We start from the raw sequence: 19471 nt of genomic DNA, 5'->3' as shown, positions 1-19471 counted from the left end.
CTGGAACAGACACCTGTCCCTCCAGAGGACTGCCACACTTTCCACCACCACAACTAATGCATAAGCAAACACGTTTCTAATGTTATTTTGTCTAACCTATTTATGTTTCTCAGTTAATATTATTATCTCTTTTGTACTAATCGAACCTACCTGTGTCAGAGTGGGTGGGTATACTAATATTAAATATTATTTGTAATAATAATTATACTTACTTTCCAAGTTCACATGGCAATGGGGCAAGTGTTTTAGGCAATGGTTTCTCTGATTTTAGCTTTAATTCATACCAAAATTCTCCACAAACTTCAGACTGGAAAATCACACTAAAAAGATATATACAATGTACGTTTAATTATATATTAATACATCATCAAAACAGAGAAAATAACATATATTCTGTTGTTATATTATGTATGTAAATATAAATAAACAAATGCAGATAACATTTAATTAATTTTATAGTTTTTCCTCTACTATGAACTAATTTAAATAAAATGTTGGCTATTTTAAGAAACCTTTTAATACATTCCTCTCACATCACATTTCTTCTCAAAGACTGATGGTAAATGTTGTAATAAATACAGGTTAATATTAACATGATTTAATTGATTGTTGACAGGTAAAAAAAAAAATACACAAAGCTGATCCATGTCTATAGGTACTTAAAAAAACAAAACCTATTGCTATTCTAAACTAAGTAGTACTACATATACTTAAGTAGTAATACATTTCTAAGTATAAAATGACAGTTTTATTCTTAAAGCGACAGCCTCAGCACCAAAACAACTGTAGCTTAATGAACATATAGTTAAAAAATAGTTAAATAACTTTTTTTATTAAGTCTTAGCCACGCCTCCCCATCTGTGACTCACACAGATTTAGAATTTTTCATCTCCTGATCTATTAATATTGAGCATGCAATAGTCTCACATGTGATACAAGTCCAATTAACAGAGCATGGAGCTTCAAAAATAAACACATTGCACTGTAAGATATGATTGACCCCTTACGGAATGAGCCAAATGTAAAACAAAACGTAAACAAAATGTGGAATTTACGTAAGTAAGTGAGGGGTGGAATGTATCAGTGCTTGTAATATGGCTGCTAGAACTTCCCTGGAACCAGGTTATTTGAAAGAGCCTTGCTAACAGGTGAAACTCATTAGTGTTTTATACAGTCTATTTGCTATTTAATTTTATTTTATTAATCTCCAATAAAGATAGTGACTAAGTGGCTACTAAAAAAGACTGAACATACCCCATTTGCAATACCTTGGGTTGTCTACTATTGCAAATGGTATGCCATCATGAGTGTAATTTTCATTCCTGGGTTACCATACGGTCTTAAAGGCAACGTAACCAATCTGGCAAATTTCAATGTGAAAAAACTGAAACGCAAGCCTTATATTTGACTTTGTAACTTTTGAAAACACCATAAATCCTGTACATGAGGGGTACTGTTATACTCGGAAGACTTCGCTGAACATAAATATTAGTGTTTCAGTAACAGTAAAACGTATCACAACAATTATATCATCAGTGTAAGTGCCATTTGTGTGTGAAAAATGCAAAAAATGGCACTTTCACTGATGATATCATCGTTGTAATGCATTTTACCGTTTTGAAACACTAATATTTGTGTTCAGCGTAGTCTTCCAAGTAAAACAGCCGAGTAAAAAAAAAAATAGTGCTAGCAAATTCTCTGTACTGTAAATATATACGTAGAATTATTATATATATACACACACACTTTTGTATTTATATATAGGCATATATATAGTAATATAAATAAATAAAATATATAGATATAGATATATTATTTAGTTCTATGTGTATTTTGATATCAATATATATTGATATCAAAATACAGTTAAAGCGAAATTACACATATGTATATTTTAATTTATTTTTAACGTATTTACATATTTATTTATTTTATCTTATATATAAATATATATAAAATTATAACTATATATATTTAAAGGGAAACTCCAGTGCCAGGAAAACGATCCGTTTTCCTGGCACTGGAGGTTCCCTCTCCCTCCCACCCACCAGTGAAAACCCCTTCAGTGACTTACCTGAGGCAGCGGCGATGTCCCTCGCCGCTGTCTCCTCCTCCGCGACGCTCCTCCATGTGATTGCGTCGGCCGGTGGGCGAGACTGATCTCGCCCACCGGCCGAGGAGACCTAATGCGCATGCGCGGAAATGCCGCACATACGCATTACGTCTCCCCATAGGAAAGCATTGAAAAATCATTTCAATGCTTTCCTATGGGGAAATGAGCGACGCTGGAGGTCCTCACACAGCGTGAGGACGTCCAGCGACGCTCTAGCACAGGTTTCCTGTGCTAGAAACCAGGAAGTGACCTCTAGTGGCTGTCTAGTAGACAGCCACTAGAGGTGGAGTTAACCCTGCAATGTAATTATTGCAATTATGAAAAACTGCAATAATTACAGTTGCAGGGTTAAGGGTAGTGGGAGTTGGCACCCAGACCACTCCAATGAGCAGAAGTGGTCTGGGTGCCTGGGGTGTCCCTTTAATCAATATCAATCTACGTGTATTTTGATAATATATATATATATATAGATATAATTTTATATCTATATATCTATATATATATATATTAATATTAAAATACACTTAGACAGTGTACGTATATGTATGTGTATGTGTATCTGTAAAAAAAGGTTAAAACTGTTTAAAATAAAATTATATATATGATCTAAGTATATATATATATATATATATTAAAACTGTTTAAAATAAAATTATATATGATCATATGATCTAAGTATATATATATATATCTATATCTATATCTATATATCTATATATATATATATAGATATATATATATATATCTATATATATATATATATATATGTATATATATATATATATATATATATATATATATACTTAGATCATATATATAATTTTATTTTAAACAGTTTTAACCTTTTTTTTACAGGCAAAAAAAACATTTGCCACTCCCCTTGCTGGCACTGCTGTGGACGGTTATGCCGTCCATGTAATTGTGAGGTCCTCGGAAGGACCTCACGATTACATGGCCCAGGAGGGCTGGAACGGCAGCAGGGGGGACTCCCTGGCATGCCAGGTGAGTCCCCCCACCGCGGGTAAGTACATTGGACGGCAGGGACGTGCTATGCCACCTCCCGGTGTTTAGAGCCAGGTCCCCAAGGACGGCATAGCGCGCCCGCCTACCTTAAGGGGTTAAACATGAAACCTTTCTTTTATGGAGGTTGGGTGAGTCCAAACCAGGAGACATGTAGCAAGGGCTCCATAAACAGAAACAAAACTGATTTCACTCATAAATGGCAAAGAATTGAGTATTGAGACTGCAGGGACATTATCTATATACCAAAACCACTTAATTACATTAAAGTTGTCGTGGTGCTTAGTATATCACTTTAATGTGATTAAAAAAAAAACAACTATATCATGCTTTACTTCTGCTTTTTAGTTGATTAGTTGAATCCAAACTTTGTTTTATTCAAAAGCATTGTCTTACCTACGCTTAACTTCTATTTTATTTAAAAGTAAGTTAGACATGCCTGCTTAGTTTGATACTCTTACTTAAATCGCTTAAACAATGTGCACTTTTTCTTTGTCATGACATTGATTTTGAAATGCTTCCAATTGCTTTTGTGGCAATGTAAGCCTGATTGATACTTCATGCACTATGAAAATAAAGAATTATAAAAAAAAACAAAAAACCACATATATTACATTACTAGTTATTTTTTTAGGTTATGTTTACCACAATAACACCTAATATCGTTTTTTGTTTTGTTCTGTTTGTGTTTTTTTTTTTTTATAGCAAACAGATGTCTATATGAAATAACTTTAACTTTGCCCAGTATATTAGTTAATAGGCGCTCACATTTCTTTAACTTGCTATGCAACTCTACTTCTTCAATTATTCCTCTTTATCATAAAAGTTGTATTTTAGAAGTTTAAAGGTTTTGCACAAAAAAAACATAGAAATCACGGAAAATTAAATGTTTGGCATTCAATGACTTACCAGCAATTTTTAAAATTAGTAAAGTGCAAAATATTTAGCATAGTACTTTCTTATACTAATACTTGTTATGATATACAAAAACTTAACTTACAAATTGTCAATACATTATTTTTAATGTCCGCAGCCTTTATAAGTTAATAACTAACTTGTATTTTAACTAGGAAATGGATTGAAAGGGATGGAGGACGATTAAGAGTATCACTTGACATTTAATTGAATAATATTTCTACGGGATTGACTCACACATCCAGGGCAGACCAGATCACTAGCTTCTTTGGTTATTTTTATACATTGTTAGATTTTTTTTTGGCACATACTTGAGGTTTGTTTCTCTGGTCATTGTCATAGAGATTTGTAAAAAAAAAAAAAAAAAAAAAAAAAAAAAAAAAAAAAGTGGAAGTGGAAAAGATTCAACTCCATAGATTGAACTCCAAAATTTACAAAGACATAAAGACATTACGCCACATCAGGTGGATTCATGAATTATTGTTTTTTTATGTTTTGTTTATTTTTTCATCAACCTCTCCAACTCTATCTCTGCAACCTTAGCAATGGTTTCTTAACAGCAATTCTCTTCTCTTAACAGCTAATGTTAAAACATTTGTAGTACAATTAGCAGTTATCATTTGTGAGGGTGATAATCAAAAACCTGTGGGTAGAATCTCTGGTTTTGAGGCCACTTGTGCTGGTTTATTTATACCTGACAGTCTGACCTAATAAGCAGTATACAAATAGTTTGTTGATTAGTTACAATGGTAGTTAACTCAAAAAACATTCAACAACGACACTATTATACATAGCTTAGTGCTCTAGCATTATGTTTTATAAGTTTCAGACTTATTCTTTGCAGTGTTTTCAAACTTAAATTAATTTTCTGCGTGCAACCATTTCATTTTCCATTTAAAAATATAGTAGTCTGTGGTCTTTTTGTTCATTATTTATATACATTTGGTTAAGCAGAATTAACTCTCAATGCTTGTTACTACTCTTTTCTGTTACCTTCCATATGTTGTTCCTCGTCTTGTTGGAGAATATTTTGCCATGTAAGGAAATGTTTCTCTTGATTGCAGAATAAAACTTTTCTCTCCAGTAAGATCAGATCCAGTTAATAATACATCCATGGACAGAATGCAACTCATGGGATTAGTAATAGGTATATCAATACCAACTGTTTCCTGGAAAAGTAAAAAAAAAAAAAAAAAAAATATATATATATATATATATATATCCGAGTAAACACAATGTTTTGGGATTTGCATTTTTAGACTTTTAGACTTTATTATTTTTATTCATTTATATTAATATTAATATTCATTTTAACACATTGAACCAACAAGCAAAATTAAACTGATGTTTGATAATTTTTATTCTGAAAATATATTTTTATTAATTGGTGTTAGGGCCGCGGCTTAAATAGGAATATTAATCTTTTAATATCAATATACAATAATTAAACAAAAAGTTACAAGATTAATATTTTTTATAGTTCTTGATATTATGGTTGAATATGTGGATAGATATGAAATGTTGTAATATTAAATGTCAGTTTACTACAATAATTATAGCAAGTAACAGGCTATAACAAATGATAACACTAACACAAAATTACGGTACAATACAATGCAGAGCATAAACAAACTACAACATTTAACACGTAGTGGGATTAAACATTTTTAGTAACCAGTTCAGACTTTTTTATATGTTTCCAACTCCACACGGCTGGCCCAAGACATTGTGCTGCCTAAGTCCATGACTCCATTTGTCCATGACTCCATTTGTATTTATTACATAAATCAGTATTTTAAATCACTACAGCATTCACTTAACCAATGTGCTTTATTTTTGTCAATGCGTTTTTTTTATTTGTACCTAACTCTTCCTTTAGATTTCATGACTGACATAAAATCAGTATTGAAATAAGTGTATTTGATTTTACTTCTACACCGACCCATAAATCAAACGATTATATCTGCTGAATATGAATGAGATCCACACATGCTAAATAAGTAAGTCACGGAACAGTGAAAACCAAAAAGCATAAAAAGTCCATCTTACACATAGTACATCTGTAAATGACAAGTGCTTCTATATGAAAACCAGTCATGTAAAGCAAACTGTAATTTTAATGGATTTGTGTTGACTGTATCAGTAGTAAGGCTGTTAGCTGTCAAAACTGTACAAATGAATCATTAGGTCTTTGCTTCATGGTTGTGTAATGATTCATTCTGGACCAACTGCTAAAATATTATCATATCAGAAACATTCATAAAGAGACTAGACATTTAAGATAAGCTTATAAATAGGGAGATGAGGATTGCAAACTCAATCACTCATTTATTTGTTGCAGTAAAAAAAAAAAAAAAAAGTTTATCTCTATATATACAACATGTGCATTTGTGCAGTTAAGGAGGACTCTGCGTAGTACTATAAAGGCTAGCTTGCGTTTGTCCTTAAGGATAAGGAACTATTTCTTAGAGTTTATTTTTCATTCCCCAGTAAATTATGTGGAAGCAGTAGAAGAATAAATCTGAAAGGTTTGTATGCCATGGAATGACTTTATATAAAAAATAGATCTTCCATGCTGTGGAGTGGGCTGGTATGCAGAGAAAAGAGGGAGGAATGATGATCAGTTGGAAGCCTATAGGAGGAGAAGCAAGCAGCAGGTAGATGGGTTAAATCTGTTCTACAACACACAGACCTCCTGCGTTCGATTTTCCCCATAGCAAGGCATTGGATATTGCTTTCCTATTGGGAGGTCTAAGGCGAGCACGGCCATTGCCGCGCATGCACATTAGGTCTCCCCCGCAGGCTGATGTTGGCGGGAGAGAAGCGTCAGCAGAGCCTGACCCAGCGCCGAGGGACATCGGACCCCATAAACAGAGGGTTAAGATCCCACAGGGCCCTACACTAGTTACCAGTTTATGCATCCCCATTGGATGGTTAATGTTGCCAAGCAAATGAATGATTATGGGGCCTGTGGGCACTAGGCGGTTGCCTACGATGGCTTTATGGAGAATCTTGCTCTGCCCATAAAGTGTCCAATAATAATAATTTAACAATACGTAATGTAATATTAATGGCTGTGGGCTAAAGATGACAACTTCTCTAGAGACATTCCCTTGCGATCTCTTCAAATAGACAAATAAACACAATCTATAAAAAAACAAAATGAAAATGTTAAATAGTGTTATATCGCTTTAAGACTGGAAGCACTCACAAATAGGATTTAAGAGATCCGAGGTGTATCCCCGATTTCCTGGGGAACTAACACCTTCCTGTTTCTCCGTGGAATTGGGAACCTATTATAATTTATTATTACATTGAAAAGTGATACAAACAGATATTTTAGAAGAAAGCAGTAAACGTTGAGTAATAATGGGATAGATGTTTTTCTATGATAAAATTGTAAGGCACTTTAAGATGTAACCATTATTACTTAATTAAGATTTACTTTAAAAATATCAAGTATTTTATTATGTTTATTGATACCAAATGAGATCTTGGTGTAAAAGATTTACAAATGTTGTTTTACTGTGTTTTGTACAATAATTACTATATTGTAAACTTTTTTATATGTTTCAGTTGATTGTAATAGTTTATCAATTAAAGAAAATTGATTCTGAGTTTCTTTCTATTGTGAGAGAGTTGAAAGCATTGGCTAAGTGGAATGCACACTTTATCATTTTGGAGGCATATAACGGGGTATGGAATGTAAACATTATTGAATGGGAGGGGATTGAAAGGAGGGGAAAAGATTATTGCCGAATTTGACCACTAAAGAATCAGAAGATGAGGGACCTCATACACCCACTGGACCACCATTTAAATGGAAACTTTGGTGAGATTGATTAATGCTTTTTTTTTTTTTAATTCTTTATTTTTCATTGTGCAAGATATAACAAGACAGCCTCCAAAGCCACAACGGCTTATGCAGGCACATTAGTAATACTGTCGTACATTTTGTAGCATTAATAGTCTTAGCACAAATTTTTGATAGATAGTTATAGTCAAACTTTATAACGTGTTAGATTGTATGTTTAAGTGTAAACTTGTATAGATATGCCACATCACCATGCATCTAATCTTTTTCTACTTAACAGTCTTCCTATGAGTTGGCTGAGGTACGTTCTACACATTTTTGGTGTAATGGGCTGGTTGGTCATAACGCGTATATTTGCTGTGCCACTGGTGTGGGTAGTGGCTAGTGCTGCCGACGTGGAGCATTTGGCTAGTGTTTTAATTCTGGCACAGAAGAGTAGCTTATAGGGTCCGGGCCCGTTGCGTGTTTTAGAGTGTATTTGGGTTGTTGATAGTGTAAGGGATGAGTGTGTGTGATTCGTTGTTGTGTAAGAAGTCGTATTTCGGAGCGTGGTTGTCTATGCTTTCCCCAGTCTTGGCTTATCTTGTCTGCTTATAGAGGTTTTACTGTGCTTTAGGGCTGGGTTAGTGACTAGAGTGGGTGACTATGCCCTTTAACCCCAGGGCATTAGGGGGGGGGGGAGAGGGGTCTATAATCTGTATGCAGGACATCCACCTCGCCTTTCCCTGGCTTGTTGACTGTGTCTGACCAGCAAGATTAGTTCTAGGTTGAGAGTGAGTATTTGGTATAATATCTAAAATACATTATAAGCTAACAACATTTTAACTTAGGTCTGGGTTTGTAGGCGCTGCAGGCTTCAAGGTATTGTCCCAGGGTGCTCGACTGGTGTGTCCGTGGCAGTATTGGGAAGTCCTAGTGTGGCCATCAGGGCTGGAGCTTCCTCCAAGGTGGAGATCTTGTAGTGGTGTTCGCCCTTGGTCACCCAGAGCATTCTAGGAGTTGGCCATCAGTATGGGATGCCCGCTGTTTGTAGGGTGGACGTGACGGGTTGCAGGCTTTTGTGCCACAGTAGGGTATCTCTGCTTAATTCCTGGAAGAATGTAAGCTGGTGTGTTTCAAAGTCGTGTGGTGATTTCCCTTTGATTGCTGTCATCAGAGCAATTTTATCCGTAAGTGACTGGCATCTCAGAATGATGTCTCGTGGGGCTGCCTGTGGTGCTTGACGAGGTTTGGCAATACGATATACGCCATCAAATGTAAAATGTTTGGCCTGCTTATTTGTGAGGAGTGAGGCCACCAAGCGTCTTATGTAGTGGGGCAGTTCACTACATAATTATTTTAATGTTCTTTCTCTTGCCCCTGTCTTCTAGTGCATTTTTTTTTTCAATTCTTTATTTTTGTGGTGGGAAAATGCATCCCATGCATGCTTAAACTCACTGTGTTAACATCTACCACTTCAGCTGGAAGGCTATTCCATGCGTCCACTACCCTCTCTGTAAAGTAATACTTCGTGAAATTATTTTAAACCTTTGCCCCTCTAATATAACTACACAACTCTTTGTCAACCACGGACTAAAGGGAGTCTGGGATTACTTAACAATTATCATATAGGGGTTATGCTAATATGTATTTATCTGTGGGCCAGGCCAGATTCTGCTACACAATGGATAGATGCATCCATTTACATTGATCCCCGTCTCCACAATACTGTGGTATCCTGTACCTAGAGGATATTTGTCCTCCAGCGTACCCTTCTATTGCTCCAACAGTTGCAATCTAGAAGAAACATAGGATAGACATGACATAACTGACTACATTAGAGACACCCTAATCTCATAACCTTTCTTCCATGTGATGCAGGGCCTTATGCCTCTCACACCGAGTATGTAATAGATGTTATACCGAAAGCACAAAGTATCCCCTTACAAAGACTAGCACAACCCAGGGAAAAAAAATGTCACTACTGCACTACCAATATTTCCAGATATGCCAATTTTAAAAACCCTATATCACACTAGCTAACTTACACTAAATTTGAGACACATAAACAAAAGCTTGGGCCATGGATTTGTAACATTCATTTACAGATAAAGACTGGAGCAGACTGTTCATGCTCAATTATGCTTCCTCACTAGACTCTGTAATGTAGTTAGTCAATTATAAGTTAATGAGGAGGTGGCATCTCACCCCTCAGGCCCTGCATCGTATATTCTCTAATGTAACTAAACAATGTTGGAGGTGTGGGGAACACATGGGCACTTCAGCTCACATTTGGTGGCTTTACATCTATTTCATGTCTACTCAACTCTCTCACTGGTAATTCAGTACCCTGCACCACTATACAACAGTCCCTCTCAAACAGTATACAAGATCTCTGATACCCCATCTACTAAGCACAGACAATGCACTGATTCATCTACACTGAAGGTCAACTGCAACTCTCTCTCAAAAGAATTGATAGACAAAGAAGAGTGGTGATGAGACACAATAAGGGCAATTTAAATAGCACATATGTCACAACTTGGGCCCCATGGCTACACCATTTGCACATATCCCCAGCTGGGAGGGATGGAAAGCAGGGGAGAAAAGTATCACTGAAAAGAAAAAACAACAAAAAGCCAGTTGCCTGGGGCAACCAGCCTGTAAGTGTGCCTGGGGAATCCAGAAAAGGGGGTAACCCTTACATACGTTTATAGAGAAAAGAACTAAGGAGGAAGATCTAGAGAGAGATAGGAAACTCCTAATCTCTACTACAGATCGACCACGGTAGGAAACCCCTTCCTAGCTGTAATGCTAAAACTTAACCTTTAATGGAGATGTGACGTAACCAGAAGGGCGGTACGAATTGAACGCCGGTTTCGGCGCGAACGGGTCCGCCACTCCCTCCTCATGTTACCGGCTCGTCAGGTATAAAAGAGCCAGCAGGAGGACAGGACGACGCTTTTACCTCTGACGAAGGCGCATTTAGAAGCGCTGAAACGCGCGTTAGGTAGTTTAGTCAGGAGTGATTCCAGATCTTGAGACTTTAGTCTAGCTAGATTGTTTGTTCTTATTTTGGGACTTTGGGGGTTTACTAGGAGGGGCTTCTGTAGTTAGGAGTTCTAGTCGGCGATTCAGTTAGCCGTGTTTAGACTCACTTTCTCTGCTCTATGTGGGTGGTCTCCTGTAGTCACATTGTATGGGAGCTCCTACGGATACATGGTTTTGTTACAAGCTTTATCTCACAGTGCTATTTGATTATTGTGTCAATTTGTTAGCCTGTGAGCACCAGCTTGTCTGTATCCTCAAACCTTCACATTTAAGAGCTTTAGAAGGCAAACAAAGTATCACTCTGGCTTTCTCCCTCTACCTTCCCCAATGTGTGACTAGTGTGGACTTTAGATCCCTAATTATAGGTGGTTTTCAAGGACGACAATTTGATTTTTCTACGATTGTTATTGTCCATTACAACAGTAATTAAGGGAACACTCCTTATTTTTATACTTTATTATTTTTGTTTTCTTTTTTACCTTTATTATTTTTTCTATTGGTGTTCACATTGTTTTATTACATCTCCATTAAAGGTTAAGTTTTAGCATTACAGCTAGGAAGGGGTTTCCTACCGTGGTCGATCTGGAGTAGAGATTAGGAGTTTCCTACCTCTCTCTAGATCTTCCTCCTTAGTTCTTTTCTCGAGAAAAGTACCATCCTAGACAGTAAATTATACCATTAACACAAGTCTCAGACAAGTAACCAGTGACACATCTCAAATTATTCTCATTACCCTGTAGGAGCTTCCTGGGAATGCTTATACTGTGAGCCTTACCTTACTATGTTATCCCAATCTCAGGCGTCAGTTCTTTATTTCTACTGTTAACCATAATTATTATTCTTTTATTTTCATTTGTTGCACCTCTGTTGTTTTTCTATTCCATATTTACAACCATTTATTTTGTGAAGTAATATCATTGCTATCTTTATCACTTTATACGACTGGATAAAGAATATTGTTTTGTATCTCTTTAATAAAACCCAATAAATTCAAAAGAAAAAAAAAAAAGAAAAAGAAATGGAAAAGAAAGCACAGCATTACATATAAAACAAGGTTAACACAAGTTATAGGTGATTTTCCATTGTTTTCATTTCCAAAGAATTAATTTAGTCTTTACTAGCGATATCTATATAATGGCACAAGTGGGTGTGTGTGTTTAAAAAAATCTACTTTTCAATCTAACAATATTAAGAACTGTGATGTTACCTAAAGCCGTTTCACCAGAAATGTCTCCTATTTCATTCCTGTACTTCTGATTTGAAATGGTTCAATATTATGCTTCATAATATCATTGTATTAATGTTTTTTTTCTCCCATATTATTTCACTAGCAAATTCTATTTTGCAACCAAAATTATGTTGTTTTAACAGAAGATTCCTTAAGTGTTTTTCTTTGTGCTACTATTGTATACAGTAAGGGATTTTCCATGGTTTTTGCCCTGATGACACTGTCCTTTGGCAAAAATACATTATGTATAGCTGTGAACCTTGGCTTGATACCATCTCTTTTTATATACCTCACGGATGTCCAGTATTTTATATATTACCTGGCAAAGTTAAAAAAAAAAAAAAACAACCTAGTTGTAAAAGCCTTGGGGAATGATATCCATTTATATTCACTTATTTGGCTATCTGATGGTGTGGAGCAGAAAATAATTTACAGAGATGTTTGATAAGTCAAGTAGAAAGAAAATAACATAAGTTGAAGCTTCATTAATATTTGAGAGGAGTCAAAAGAACAGATATGGATCTCTGCAAGCATTCTATTACTGTATGTTGATTTAGACACAAAGAATATAAATACAGCAGATCTCATAAATTCCACTTGGCTTTCATTGAACATATTCAGAATATTGTCATTATAATTGGGGACTCTAAAATTGCTGTAATGTTCAACATAGCTGAACATGCATGAGAATGATGTACCAACAATAAGACACTAATTGAATGATTCTATCGTATTTTTTACTTTTGTATTCAATACCATGTCAGAGTTATATCTTGTGTTATAGCAAAACAACTGCATATCATTTATTTTCTTTTATTTTTTTACATTTTAGCAATATTATGTATGTGTGATAGAATTGCTTTTGTTGCTATGGAAGCAGTACTGCTACCATTGCTCTCATAAACGAAAACACCATGCTGATAAGATCACTGGCCCGCTTAGTCTTAAAGCTCATTTAGAAGACTGAAAACTCTTTATGTTATACTGCGATGCCTAATCATCAACTTGGAGAAATGCTCAATGGAATAGCATATACATTTTTACTTTCTAAAGTTTATTGCTTAGTAATTTAATCCTGCAGACTCAATGGCATTCTTCTCCACATCAGTTTTTTTTTTTTCTTGTTGTAAAGCCAATCTTATATAAAACAAATGTGTTAAAACATTTATTGAGGATAGAGGGCAGACACAATTCAAAAACTCTCCCAGATGATTTACTTTATTCACAATAAATATCATTCACAAACAAAATACACAACACAAAGTAAACAAAATATGCAAGCCTATATCAATTCAAAAGTGGCTAGAACTCTACACCATAGGTTCGCGGGTTATTTGTGTTCTTTAGAAAATCAGATTATTGATCATTTAAGGAATATCTCCTTTAAATGTTAAAATACATATGTGAAGGTCAATAGTGACACTTAGGAGCTCACTATTCAGAGAAGGAAAATCAATAGAAAGAAAACATGAAATGAGCCCTTTAAAGAAGACCTACCACTGTAGGCATAAAATCCCATTGGTAATAACATACCAATATTACAACTTCTTTTTCAAAATATAATCGAAACATAGAGAGAGAGGCTCTATACCAATTTTCAGAAAGAAAGCAAACTGCTCAAGACTAAAAGAATCTTTTAAATACTTGGATATTAAATTTAAAGTTTTTTTTGTGAGATTATTACCATTTATATCTTGCTTCATTACATAGATATCAATCATTTAAATGGAGGATATATATATTCATAATTGTGGTTGTTCTCATCTGTTCATTCCTTTTATTATCCCCTTAATGTCAATGTTGTTTTCAGCACAGTTGGAAAAGCATATTGGTGTTTCACTATCTGCTGTGCTATGAATTGGCGAAGCTGAACCACTTAAATTGCAGTGGATTTAATAGCCAATTATTATTTTATACCACGATAAATACATACTACAGATAAAGTGCTTTTTTTGTTTTGTTTTTTTTTTTGCTTCTGAGGCTTGTACTGTATTTATATGTATAAACATACACATATCACCAACTATACCCTATAAAAACTACTAGCTCAGAAGCAGGGTCCAGGACCAGATTTCCACACATTTATGTAATTGGAGTTGGGTGGAGTGGCCTTGTTATTTCACAATTAACTTAGAGGCTCAGGGTTTGACATTTGGTTTGATGGTTTGACTAGTTAAAGGGTAAGTGTTGCTTCTCTGGAAATTGCACCACTGCACTTATAACGTTTGTAAATGTTTTTTTCATGAGATGCTTAATTTTCTTTTCAAATTTGCTTTAAAGATTTAGCAAATGGCATCATAACACAATTCAGACAAGGCAAAGCCAGAGCAATAATTGCAAATAAGGAGAAGAAATAGAAACAGTTCTCTGACTGACAGCTGCAAAGAAAAGAACAACTGATGGCAACATGATGGAAGCTTGTATCACTGCAATTACATATCCTGGGCATGGTAGCTGCACTGTTTTTCTGCCAATCACCGTGACCCACTGACACACGAAAATAAACAAAGCACTCCCATGACAAAATACAAGTTGCGGTGGTGTCTTCTCTCATGTGCCCAAAACAAGATGGCGCCTTGAGTGCCATGTCTCTGGCTTCCCCAGCATATCTGACAGAACACAGCGATGACACCTCCATCTCTTGCAAACAAACTGCTCCAGCAACAGATGGGTCAGTAAAACACATGCCGGAAAATATCCTCCATCAAAGCAGATTTAAACTCCCTATCAGCAAAAATCAGAGCAGGCTTACAGGCAATAGGGGAGAGTATCACACACTTGGAATAAAAATCCCAAAAATAATTTAGCTGCTATGGACACCAAACTCCAAGCTATTAAAAATAAGCTGTAGACTATGAAGATATGACCAGGAGGAATAATATCCGCATTAGACAAACAGAGAAAAGTTAACCGGTAGAGTATATACAGAACATGTTTAAAACAATCCTACCAGAGGCTTCAGATCAGATGCTTATACTAGGCTGCATACATAGATTTGCAAAACCCAACCACCTTTCACCCTCGGTCCCCAGGGACACTATTACCAGAGTGCATTTTACGACATAAAAGAGCAAGAAAACTTATACATTATGTAAATTATTAGCATACAATTATTAATGGATCTATCAACTTTAGACATGGCCACAAGGGGCACTTTTGCGACCATCACTAGATCCCTGAGAGAAGCACACATCTTGTACCAATAGGGTTTACCAAGAAATTGTTGGTGTGGAGGAATGGAGTGGAGAAATCCATCACTACACCTGAGGAAGGTACTCATCTCCTAGTACAATGTAACATCCCACGTTCTCCTGAGACTTTGACTACAGCCTGCAAGAGAAGATCATCATCTAAAGTACCAAAACAATGGCACAATATACCTGCCTATACTTGAGCAAGAAAGGTCTGCAGTAAGCAAATTGTCATTCCTACACGCAGGTCTCATTTACATCCTTATTGTGGAACTTACAAGTTAGTAGACATGTGCAATTCGTTTCGGTCCGAATATGAATTCGGACGAATTTCGGACAATTTGGACGAATTTCGGACATTCGGGTACTTCCGAATGTCCGAATTGCCAAAGTGTTGAATTGCCGAATTGCCGAGGTCCCGAAGTTGCCGAAGTTCCGACGTGTCAAAGTGCCGAAGTTCCAAAGTGTCAAAGTCCGAAGCACAGTATTGCCTAAGTACTAATATACTTACCCAGTGAAAGAAGAAAAATTTTACATTGTATACAATTTTAAATAAAAAGTATACAAATATAGCCAGGATTCACCTGTAAGCATTTGCAACACTTACAACAATCAAGTAACATACATTCATATAAAATGTAAGTTACTTGGCCACTCAATGTAATGACAGGAATGAATAAGTAGATAACTCCCTAATTCCCACGGTATTAGGGAGCGATCTACTAAAAGGCTGAAAGACCTAAATTGGTCTTTCAGCCAAATTTACTAATACTAAGTAAAGATTACTTAGTATTAGTAAATTATGCCCCTACTCGCTATACCGCGAGTAGGGGCATGTCTATTAAACAGTGAGCAGCCTATGGCTGCTCACTGTAAAAAAAATAAAAATAAAATAAGTTCCCCCCTCCTGAGCCCCTGGCCCCCACCCCTGAGCGGTGGGTGGGGGCCCTAATGTAAAATAATGGGGAGGGACCTATTGTCCTCCCCTGGGCCCCCACCCCTGAGCGATGGGTGGGGGCCCTAAATCAGAACAAGGGGGGACCTAATATCCTCCCCACTGGCCCTCACCCCTGAGCGCTGGGTGGGGGCCCTACAGTAAAATAAGGGGGAGGACCCCGAACCCCTAGTCACCCCCTCCCCCCCAATAAAAATGATCTCCCTACCTACCCCCCTCACCCTAAAAACTAATGAGGGGGGGGACCTTTAACTAAGTACCTGTAAAAAAAAAATTACCATTCGATGTTTTCTTTCTTCCAAAATCTTTTTTCAGCCCCAAAAAGGTCAAATAAAAAAAACCATAATAACCGAAGCAATTATAAAAAAATAAAAAAATAATCCTTCTTCACCCGGCGAGGGCTCCACGCAGACTGAGCTCTGCAGGGTGGGGGAAGGCTTATAAAGCCTTGCCCCGCCCTGCAATTAGGCTCAGAGCACTCTGATTGGTGGGTTTAAGCCATCCAATCAGAGTGCTCTGACAGGTAAATGAAGAGACTGACAGGTAAGTCTCTACATTTACCTGTCACAGCACTCTGGTTGGTTTGAAATCCACCAATCAGAGTGCTCTGTGTCATTTTACACAGCGTGGGAAAGTTCTTTGGAATTTTTCCACTCTGTGTAATTTGACTCATAACTCTGATTGGTGGATTAAGTAACCAGAGAGTTATGAGTCAAATTACACAGCGCGGAGCCCTCCATGGGTGAAGAAGGATTTTTTTGCGCTCGTCCCCCCCTCATTAGTTTTTAGGGTGAGGGGGGTAGGTAGGGGGATTTTTATTGGGGGAGGGGGTGACTAGGGGTTTGGGGACCCCTAGTCACCTGGGGGGGACATTTTTTTAGGGCCCCCACCCGCCGCTCAGGGGTGGGGGCAAGGGGGGAGGACACTAGGTCCCCCCCTATTACAATTTAGGGCCCCCACCCGCCGCTCAAGGGTGGGGGCCAGGGGGGGACATTAGGTCCCCCCCTATTACAATTTAGGGCCCCCACCCGCCGCTCAAGGGTGGGGGCCAGGGGGGAGGACATTAGGTCCCCCCCCTTATTTTACTGTAGGGTCCCCACCCACCGCTCAGGGGTGGGGGTCAGGGGGGAGGACATTAGGTCCCCCCCCTTATTTTACTGTAGGGCGCCCACCCACCGCTCAGAATGGGGGGCCAGGGGGAGGACATTAGGTCCCCCCCCTTATTATAATTTAGGGCCCCCACCCACCACTCAGGGGTGAGGGCCAGGGGGAGGACATTAGGTCCCCCCCTTACTAGTATTTAGGGCCCCCACCCACCGCTCAGGGATGGGGGCCAGGGGGAGGACAATAGGTCCCCCCATCATTTTACTTTTAGGGCCCCCACCCACCGCTCAGGGGTGGGGGCCGGGGGGCACTATTTTTTATTTATTTTTTTAAACAGTGAGCAGTCACAGGCTGCTCACTGTTTACTAGACATGCCCCTACTCGCAGTATAGCGAGTAGGGGCACAATTTACTAATACTAAGTAATTTTTACTTAGTATTAGTAAATTTGGCTGAAAAAACAATTTAGGTCTTTCAGCCTTTTGGTAGATAACGCCCTAATACCATGGGAATTAGGGAGTTATCTACCAAGCGGCTGCAAGAGAAGTCCCGAGGTGCCGAAGTTCCGAAATGTCGAAGTGCCGAAGTTGCCGAATATCCGAAGTGTCGAAGTTGCCGAAGTGTCGAAGTTCCGAAGTTGCCGAATTTCCGAAGTTGCCGAAGTTCCGAAGTTGCCGAAGTGCGAAAATCCCGAATTTTGGAATGCTGAACCGAAACGAAAATTTTCCCCAAGCACATGCCTACAAGTTAGAGTGAGTGCATGTGCCAACCCCAACTGAAGAGCTCCTTTATTGGTGGTTCAGTACACACTCAACACCCTGTCTGTTTAGGAGCAGTGAAGCCTATGTTGACCTTATACATTTGAAAAAACTTTTTAAAAAATCCTAACAGAAAATAGTAAAGACAACCCAGTACGCTGTATACATCTATGTTTTAACAGCTCAGTAACACATCTTGAGCTTTTTCCACTCTGCTGCAGGGTCATTTGAGCCATGGTCTGTTACCTCCAGGTCTAATAATGAAAACAAGTGTTATGGGAATTCCATTTATTAATAGTTTCCCATTTACCTAGACACGTGAATATAATTGGTTTTGTATCAAAATGGGTTACCTGGCTAATTTCGGATCGTAGTGCAGGCCCTTGTGCATCTAAGAGCGGGAGCCAGGAGGGGACAGATGTTTGTTATAACAATCTGCTATTCGCACAGATTTATCTCAGTCACTAAACTTTTGGTCATGCTTACATATTTCTCCCTTAATGTCAAGGAACACACAAGAGCAGACTAGCGTTGTAAGAGGCAAATAAAGCTAATGCACAAGTTGTGTTCATCCAAGAGACTCATTTAAAAATGGGGTCATGCCCCAAAACTCAGCTTACCCAAATTTCCAGTATTCTACCACACCTATTACACCACAAAAAAAAAGTGTTACTTCAATCCTGACCAACAGGGACTTCTTAGCTGCCAGGAAAGGGGACAAGGACCTAATTTTAACATGCCTCATAAAAATACCGCCTTCACCTTGGTAAACATATATGGTCCACATGAAGAACAGCTGCAATTTATCCAGTCTATATTCCCGTGGCTCTCCATCAATGCACATGGCACAATTGTTAGCAGACTCCAATTATACCCTAGAGCCCCAGTTAGATTCCTCCTCCTCCCAGAAACTGCAACATGAACTCTACCCCAATGTAGATGCATTACCAAAGTCCTGAACCACATATTGGCAGAAATGGTGTTTTGTGATCCCTGGAGCTCCCTAAACATCACTGACAGAGATTATGCCTTTCACACCTCTGTATATGATTCATACATGCAAATAGGCAGGTTTCTGGTGCACTCGCTCTCCCTATCACTGGTGCGGACTGCCTGTATTGGAGAAATAATGTGATCAGACCATGCTCCAATATTACTAAGACCTTTCCAGCTAAGAGAGAGGGGCTGTGGAGACTGAATGAGCAACTGCTGCTTGATCCACTAATCATATCTACTGTGACAAACTAATTACAATGCTACTTTCAAACAAATGCAGAGACAGACACACATACAGATACAATCTGGTTGGTGCACAAAGCCTATATAAGAAGTATTTTTTCTGAA

The 19471-nt window shown here is 37.7% G+C and overlaps 1 protein-coding gene across 1 annotated transcript in view; it reads right to left on the bottom strand.

Moving 5' to 3' along the window:
• Positions 1 to 19471, bottom strand: part of CFAP47 (cilia and flagella associated protein 47) — a 356049-nt gene that overhangs the window by 99948 nt on the left and 236630 nt on the right. The window contains exons 53-54 of the mRNA XM_063457869.1: positions 5042 to 5217; positions 213 to 320 (exon numbers count right to left, since the gene is read on the bottom strand). Coding sequence (XP_063313939.1) covers positions 213 to 320; positions 5042 to 5217 — 284 coding nt within the window. The remainder of the gene's footprint in view (positions 1 to 212; positions 321 to 5041; positions 5218 to 19471) is intronic.

Source organism: Pelobates fuscus, chromosome 1, assembly GCF_036172605.1.
Source record: "Pelobates fuscus isolate aPelFus1 chromosome 1, aPelFus1.pri, whole genome shotgun sequence".
Taxonomy (NCBI): Eukaryota; Metazoa; Chordata; class Amphibia; order Anura; family Pelobatidae; genus Pelobates; species Pelobates fuscus.
This window is presented reverse-complemented; position numbering and strand designations above follow the sequence as displayed.